Here is a 9,246-nt window from a genome sequence, read left to right on the forward strand (position 1 = left end):
TCCCTACTTCAACAGGTCCAAACCACTGCCAACTACAGACCACATTTCTAACACAGGACATAAAGAAAATGACTATATCATCAAGTCATACCATAGCAAATCCAAGTGTCACACCATACCATACCATATCAAATCCAAGTGTCAAAGGACACAAATATAATCCACAATGTCCATCAAACACCTCTGACCTTAATGATGCACCTTAAAATGCAGTAAATATATAGAAGACCCCCACCGGTCACGCTGATCCAATCACACCTCACTCACACAAACAATGAATCTCTCTATTACTCAACTAAAAATAAAAAAAATCAAAGTTAAATATTTAATAAAATTCCAAGTAAATCCTCACATCATACAGTAACAAGGTAAACACATAAGTATTAAAACATCAAGAATATAAAATTGACAATAAATACAATCACATAAAGGGGAAACAGACAAAAGACATATACAATCGTCTATAGAATGGAACTGTCCCAATGTTGATAGGAATCGGCCTATCGATAATTATCTATACTCCTTATTCGATAGAGTCCTCCTTCTATATGGGTCCAGTGAAGAGAAAGCATCGATGCGTTTTGGTGGGCTTCTAAACTTTTTTTCACCACCTTCTTCAGGACTAAATAATGTACTCCCCAAAATTATTCATTCACACCTCCAAAAAGGCCCGTATGCAACAGCCACATTCATATATATATAGAGATACTTTCCTTAACATCCACCGTCTTTATGGATTGTGTTTCATGGAGTCCAAAATATATGTAAATAGTTTATGACAGAACAGAGTATTATTCATCTGGTTCAAACCTTCAGGTCGGCGTTCTTTTTCATAATCGTATTTAACGCTTAACTTCTTATAATAAAGGGGTACCTTAAGATGCAGCCAGAGTCCTAGTAATACCCTACTTTCACGAATCCTAGTATCAAGATACACTCCCTCCATGGACTGCCTATCTTGATCGCACACCTCAAGTTCTATCCTAGTCAAATGCTGATGCTCAGCAAGGGCAGGGAATGTTGTCCTCCACCCCTGGAAACGCAATGAACAGTGAAGTCATACCATTCTCAGAGGTACACTGTCAGACAGGAGTGTCAGGAGAACACACTGAGCTCATATACCATTGGAAAAGGTAGGGAGAAGGATACAGGAAAGTACCAGGCTGGATCGATGGAGCTAGGTATTTCCCCCATTTCGCTTTCATGATCTTTATTTGTTCCTAGATGAATCAGAGTACGGTCAAACAAACAGGCAGCTGTGGGGGAATGGCAGGGGAGTGCGTCCTGTGGTGTGGTCTGAGGACACAAATAGACTGAATAGGAAGAGAGTTTTTAAAATAGCAGATATAACAGGTATGATTAATTAAAAAAAAAAATCCCTGTTAAATATGGTGCCAATTCTAGACCGTTCATATTCACAAAAATGCCTTTTTTTTTTTTTTTTTTTAACGGGCAGAAAATATACTGTGCTTCTGGATATCTACAATACTTCCAATTTCTAGATCAAATGGAAAGTTTGATATGCTTACTCAATTTATCTTTTCATACAGAAATCTGCTACTCCCTAGAATGGACAAATCAATAAGATATAATAACTATTTGTGTAGGCACTGAAAAAACTAAGTGCAAGCTTGAGGGCCGACACACAAGTGGATCAAGTAGGAACATAATAATGCGAAAGGTAAATTACGTTACAATATTTTTATTTACAAGGGTACTTCAAAAGTAAGAGTATACATGTAGGTGGCAAAAGCAGCAAGAAGACAGTCGGATGCAACTTTACTAAACCAATTTACGGAACCTCCTGTGTGTTTCTTTTTGTAAATATTCAAGCAGTCAGATCACATGTACCTAATAGTGCAGTAAATGCACTTCACATTGTGCGATGTAATACTTTATTGCAAGTAATGTTATAAAGTACCTACTGTCTAGAAAATGGTTCCACAAAAGCAAATAGAAATACAATTGTTCAGGTATTGTTAACTGTGTTGTGGTAAAGTGCAATATGACGCTCCAGGGTCTGCAAAGTTCTGGTTTCTTCCCCGCCCCCTACAAACTCATTTCCTTGTTGCTCTTTTAAATACCCATGTCACTTCTCGGCTGCCTATGAAGTTAATCGGGGGATTAAAAGATCTCATTTTAATCAACGTGCAGTTTTACTTGAAAACAAAATCTGGACTTAAGAGCAGAGTCTCACAGCTTTGTAAGGAGAAAAACAGGAAATGATAAGATCACGTGTTACAGTAACGTGCACGCCTCCTGTTTGTCAGCTTTTACTTTCTTTAAATAAATACTGAGGGTGGGGTTGGGCAAAATGAAAAAAAGGTAGGTTAATTGAGTCAGTGACTCAAAAAAGAACGCAGGCTGACTGGACTCTGGAAGAGAGTCTGATAAGAGGTTCAGTCATGTGCTAGGTACTAGCCCCTGAGAATGGCAGCTCGTTGCTACGGCCTTTTGTTCTCCCAAAGAACATGGATCGAAACGACAGATTTCGGCACCCCATGTTCTATTCCAAGCTAGTGCTTTGGCCTACACAACTGGATCAGTCTGGATCCGAAGCTCCAGCTACCAAAGTCTAGGGCTAGAGAGCCGACAGACAATCCCACACTAGGTTCGGAGGGCCTTTAACTATCCCACAGCACCCAGACAAGGGCCTCTGCACCCAGCCCCAATTGATGCTGTTCTTTGACCAGACATAAGCGGCTAAGGAAAAGAGGGGCTTGTGGCATCAGTGTCTGCCCTCGATCTTCATCTCACCCGGTCTCAACCTCTTGCTCTGCAGGTAAGTGTATCAAAGATGAGGGAGAAAAAGGTGCTGGTCTCCAAACACACCCACTTAGGGACATTGAACTGACAGATACAAATAAACTAGAATGCATTAGACGGCACAGAGAGTCTTCTACTTCGACAGTTGGAAGCAATAACCCAGCCCACTGGTATTACTTACTTATTCCAAGTCCAATATAGGCCCCACATCCAAACCAAAAATCAAGAGACGGTGAACCAGACAGAGCCTGTAAAACCGGTCTCAAACAATGCCATCCCTTAAATGTCAGTGGCAGCGCCGGGGGCACCTGTGATCTCATGAAGTAAATAAGCATCTAGCAGCAGGGACGAGTTACATAAAAAGAGCCGCCAAGAAACCTGATGAAACTAACAGGCATACGATTTATTACCCCTTATAGGCATCACTGGAGCCAGTAAAAGCCATTATTGGATCACTGCTAATCCCACCTACCTTCACGGTCATTTTCCTACTATTATCTGGAGTTACAAGGCTAGGAACAGTATCTTTCGGCCACTGATATGGGCCTTAATCTGGAACCCGAGGGGGGGGGGGGGGGGACAACACACACACAACACCTCTGGACTACTTGGGGTCTTGGCTGTACTACCTGTCTTAAAGAGTGGCCAACATAACATTTTAACCGTACCAGAAACAAATTCGGTAGGATTATGTTAAAAAAAAAAAAAAAAAAAAAAGACACCTCCGTGCAACAAACAAATTCTAATAAAGCGCTCTCCACAAATAAGGTAGCATTTTTATTATTAGAGAAATAAACTAAACTTTTGATTACATTCCTCAGAGCTGATGATCAAACACTACCTCAAATTTTCTCCAGTTTCTATAAGCCTCTCCTAAAATCTGGCGCCAGCAGTCACGTGGGTCTCACAGGAAAACTAGATGTCCCTTTAATCATGGGCAAGTGTATCACACATGCGACAGCCTAATCTGTGCAAAGTACCACACAAAAAAGATCCCAAAACGACTTTCCGCACATCGGTTTAGAAAAAAATAGGAGCATTACATGTCAACCAACATCCAGGCATAAAACAGATGGGGAATCGGACACATACTTGACAACTTTAAAAAGCCAGGGTGTGTTTTTCAGGTCAAGTCAGGTTCTGTTTTGCCATCCGAAGCGTGTGATACATCTTGTTATGTACAACAGTCTCACTACTTGCCTGTCACGTTTAGCTCTTAAAACGCAACTTCCCTAGAAGGCCAAAGGGCATTAGCAGTGGTCAGCAAGGACCTCCCCAATAACACTCAATTATCGTGTCCTTGGGAGATTCAAAACAAGGAAGAGGGGCGTGGACGTCATTTAGGGGTCGTAGCTGCGACCCTTGGCCCGCCCTTTACGACCCCTGGCACTGCCTTTGAGACACCCCCCTTCAGAAGTGACAAATTTAGTGCCATGAACACAGTTATAGCTCGTCCTTATGGACGTCAGGTGGGGGCTCCCCTCTCTTTTCTGTACATTTTTTATTAAACTAATAGTTAATAATATATTATTTCCTATCAGCGTAATACCCCCCCACAAAAATGGAGTACAGTTAGCTGGAATATGCCCTACCTTGGCAGCGGAGGTAACTTAAAATGCTTTTAAGTGTTGTATGTGTGCATGCTTGCGTGTGGGAGTGTTTATGTGAGTGAGTGGGAATTTGTATCCATGTGTAAGTATGGGTGTATGAGTGAAAGTGGAGGTCAAAGGCCATGTGATGTCAACTTCACTACCGCTTGAATTTCGGTGAATCGCCGTCCACTGAGGTGAGGGGGGGTTGTAGAAGAAGAAATGTAATAGCATGAGGATACTATTTTTGAACTAACACGAGAGAAGGGGTCTGGATTGTTGCAGTTCTTGGGAGACTGATGAAGGTGTGTGTGGAAAATAGATCTTAGACTAAAACCAGTTTTCAGTGTTCAGCTTTTTAGCAACACATTGGCCCAACTCAAGACGTGTATTTAAATTCACTCACATTCGGGTGCGCAACAAGTGCAGTAGATCATTATGTACATAACAGTGATATTACTGACAGAATTACGTGAGAAGGGTTCTATTATACGGGGGTGTTCGTGTTCACCAAGATTTCTTCAAGACTCCCCAGACCACGCTCCCCAAATCTAAGACACTCCAGGTTCACGCATACGGCCACTCAGTGTTATTTCTCGGCGAGGAGCAGCAGCTGCCAGGGAGAGGACTGCACTTGGTGACTGTCACCGCAGTACTATGAGGCAGATCACAGCAGCATGCTGCGTCCATGTGCCAACAGTGAACGCCAGAAAAACGACGAAACCCTGCCAGTTTATGGACATGGGATGGGGCAGACATTGCGTGGGGGTAACCACAAACACGCTATTAGTGGGATGCAAAGCACATTCGCCAGAGCACTACTGCACTGTAAACCATACCAGATTTAGTTGCATTAAAACCATTTTTTTTTTTTAAACCAATCTACGCACTGTTCAGTTTCCGGACCTTTACACAATTGCCACTCGCTGACAAGCTCCAACATCATTATGAAAATACGAGGATGAAAAAAAGTCTGACTTGAAAATCAAATGCTTGTACCTGCATAGCATTTTATTACCCTGAATCAAATGCCAATATTAACTTAAGAAACACAAAATAACGTTTATTCAAGAAAAAACGAGCAGTAAGTGAATCCAGCTGACTGAACTGCCTTGTCAGAACTCTAATGGTGTTTTGATTGGGAAGGTCAACAACCCAGAGAGCCCTTAAGGTCGGAGAAACTTCTGGAAAATCTCTGCCCAGCTATCTATAAACAAAAGGCGGAATCGGAGGAAACGTCCTGAGCAAACGGCTGCACAACATCCTGTTCATCCCTTACATTCAGCCGTCTCGGAGCTCGTTAACCCCGTCACCCTGAGCGTGACGGGAGGGGAGGGTGCAAGAGAAACACTGCACCTTCCATAGTACCAATAACTTCTGCACACGTTAGACTGGCAAGGAACTGAACCGGAAACCCGAAAGTGGGACCAGTTCACCGCCTCTGTCCGACCTGCAAATGGAAAGCCTTGCTGACATTCTACATAACAATGCCCGACTAAGACCAGTGGGTGTAGAAGTGTTTGTCGTAAACGTACTGGTTCATAAACCCTCAAAGCTATGCAATGAGATGAATGCCCCCTCTGAAGCATGCGATCGAGAGTTCGAATCCTGGCGAGGCCGAGTGATGTCTGATTTACAGAGCACAGAAATGGCAGGACTGCTGTGTGAGGCGCTACATAAAAAGAAAGTCGCAGTTTTACACAATCATTGCTAGGCCTGGCAGTGGGGTTAGCTAGACCCTGATGCTGTCTAGGTTTTAGATATGGCAACAGAACGGAAGCCGTATATAAAAGCTTGTCAAGGTAGATTTTAGGGGGGGGCGGTTTGCAGCCCGAACCTTGGATTCTCCGGCGTTAGAGATGGCATGGCTCTAATTAGCGCTCACACAGTTGAAATAAGTAGTTTGTGGTTGGCAAGAAAGAATTACGAGCGTTGTGTTGCAACAATAGTCCGTGAAATGATATTGCTAATACATATACGAGCAAGTAACATTAGTGGGCTATACCAACCCCTAGGTCACACATCACTTCTGAAAAGGGACATTCGTAGTACTTTGATCACGAAGTCCAGATCCCCCAGTGAGAGCGTCTCACGAGAGACACGAAGGGTTCCGGACAGACAAACGATCCCTCTTTCGGGAACACTCCCCAATACTCAGAGTTCTCTGGAAAGCCACATTCGCCCACTCATGCAGCCTTCATGGAACTCACCGGCACAGCTACATACGTTTCCGCCTCCATTCATACTCTGCGCAAGCTAATTCAACCAACCTCAAAAAAACATTTAACCTGGCTTTTGAAGGCAGTGCTAGGTGGTTAGTGGCAGTTATCCGGACAACCCGCGCTGTCACCAACCAGGACCTGTTATCACCGCAGCTGAAGGTCACTGCTTCAGTGAACTTAGCCCAGCAGCTCTAGTAGCCGGCAACTTCAAAGCAGCTTTCAGGCCTGCCACCAAACCTGGCGCATTAGTTGACGGGAAGTTAAACGAAAAGTCTAAAATCAAAGCATGAGAAGTCGTGGTAAAAAGCCCGAAGACTGAAATGGTGGTGCGGGGACCGTGCACTTGGCTCTGCACCAGTCCGCAGAGTGATCACAGGACAAGAGCATACTGCAGCCATACAAACAGGCCTGCCACCTAGTTCCTTGCAGGCATCGCGATTAAGAGGTACTTGCCGCCCCCTCCTTAGCACTGCCAATGCTTGTGGTAAACATACGAAACGTGTAGTTGACAGACATGAGCACCAATACGCCATGAACACAGACTGGTGGCGATTGGGAACAGGCATTTAATGTGATCATGAGCAACACAAAACAGCAAGTCAGGCGAAAAGCCGGGACTCAGCCCATATCTCTAGAAGAATGGTTGATGTTATGGGGGCCGAAGAGCAGTTTTCGGATGCTGTGGGGTGTGATCTGGGGTTTGACGGGAGCTATGAAACCGTATGGGCTCGACTGCCCCATAAAACACCCAACTGAGACGAATACATTATCAAACGCGTGGTTTGCACGCAACATGCACCAGACATAAGCCATACGGGGGAAAATGTATTTAAAATTACGAAAAACATAATTAGTTGACGTGAATTTCTCTCACTGTCACAATACGTACAACACATGCAAAGGGTATCCGCAACTGTATTTGTTGGATGCTCACATGTTCGCATGACTGAGGTCACATTGTGGTTTACAATTAAGAGGAATCTCCAGCAAACTCAACTATCCCGGTACCGGTGTCAGGCAGTCTGACTGAAAAAGAAGGGTGCATCGGCGTGCGAAGTGAAGACTATAAACGAAACAGAGAGAGACTGGGAAAAGACACAGCTCTCGAGGTCAAGTGCCTTGGACATGCTGAACTTCTCACTGCACTTCTTTGACTCTTGGAAGGGCCAGTTCTAGGAATATTTTGGCATAAATGTCGTGTGGAACTACGGAGGAGGATTACAAGAGGATCGCTCATTCTCGGACCAGAAAGGCCACCTCTCCCAATGCCACCAGGTGACTCACCTCCCGCACTTTGTTCCTCTTCTCCCGCACTTCGGGATCGGCAGGCTCTCCCCCAGTGGCCCCCACGGGCGGTTTGAAGACGATACCCCCGGGGGGACCATGGTCCACCATCGGCAGCTCTCCCACGCCCTCGGCCACTCGCTGCTTGTCGCGACGGATCTCTGACTGAATGTCGGCGGGGGCCCGCTGCAGTGTGTCCTGCGCCTCCCGCAGCGCCCGGGCGTGCTCCTCGCGGATACGGGCCAGCCGCTCCTCCGGGTCTCCCACTGCAGCCGGGGGAGGCGGCGGGGCGGCTCCAGGCTCCGGCGCTCGCTGGAAGAAGACCCCGCTCAACAGCTTGGAAGAGTCCGGCAGAAAGAAAAGCGCTCCGAAGCAGAGTGTAGCGAAGGCGCTGAACACCAACAACAGCGCGAACTTCTCGCTCAGGCGGAAAGCGCCCGCTGGCTTCCTCAGCCCGGGGGAGCCCCCCAGCGGCGGGGGCAGCAACGCGGGGCCTGGCATGGTCCCCAAGTGCCCCGCCGCCCGGGCTCCCTCGGACGGGCGCTTAGTTGCCTGCTGCCCTCCACCCGATCACGTTAACGGGGGACCTGTTGCTGCAGCCGGGTTGCCTCTGCCCGCTGCTCTCTCTCCTCTCGGGAAGTTGCTGCCGCCTGGTGCCCGCTCGTGCCCCCCTCGCAGAGCTCGCGCCTGCGCACTCGCCACCGCCAGCTGAGAGCGCACTCACTGCGGTCGCTGCCCCGGTACTGGCAGCAGCGCGCGCCGAAGAGCCGATCCCTAAAGCGAGGGCGGGGTCGTTGGAAAAGAGCCGTCGCTGGAACAGAGCCGCCGACCAATGGCTGTGCAGCGACCCTCGTGGCCAGGTGTGAGAGACTGTGGGCAGGGCTGCCTGTCCCGGGACGGAAGAGGCGAGATGCGAGGAGGCGGAACTCGAGGTAAAAGTGACAGCGGAAAGGGGACGGGCGGAGTGAAAAAGGCGGAGCTGAGAGCGGTGGTCCTGGAGGGTTGAAGCTTAGACCCTTTACAACAACAAGACGCCAACGGCCGCAGGACCCACGTGGGCAGAGGGAGGGTGGCTCGAGCACCACGGGCCGCTTGCACGTACACAACCTGAACCAACGGGAGTGACTGGGCATTCTTCGAGACCCTTACGTTATCCAGGAACAACCTGGCTTTACGCGCCCAACTTCATGCATTTGTCACCCAATGTGAATTACAATTCTGTCACTGCAGCTGTTTCCATTGCCCGACCTGCAGTGTACTCTCTTTAATTAAAAACACATGTCATAGGTGGTTTCTTGCTGTGAGTCTCCAGAATATTCACCAGCTCAAATACACCGAGGTGCGAAGTCAGAGTGACAGGCTACTTTAGTAAATGCTTAGAGCAT

The 9,246-nt window shown here is 46.9% G+C and overlaps 1 protein-coding gene across 1 annotated transcript in view; it reads right to left on the reverse strand.

The window, feature by feature from the left end:
• Positions 1 to 8,881, reverse strand: part of MAN1A1 (mannosidase alpha class 1A member 1) — a 417,034-nt gene extending 408,153 nt beyond the window's left edge. Inside the window, exon 1 of the mRNA XM_069235393.1 lies at positions 7,862 to 8,881. Within this exon, the coding sequence (XP_069091494.1) occupies positions 7,862 to 8,362 (501 nt within the window). The 5' untranslated portion in view covers positions 8,363 to 8,881. The remainder of the gene's footprint in view (positions 1 to 7,861) is intronic.
• Between the last annotated feature and the right edge of the window lie 365 nt (positions 8,882 to 9,246).

This window comes from Pleurodeles waltl, chromosome 5, assembly GCF_031143425.1.
Source record: "Pleurodeles waltl isolate 20211129_DDA chromosome 5, aPleWal1.hap1.20221129, whole genome shotgun sequence".
NCBI classification, from domain to species: domain Eukaryota; kingdom Metazoa; phylum Chordata; class Amphibia; order Caudata; family Salamandridae; genus Pleurodeles; species Pleurodeles waltl.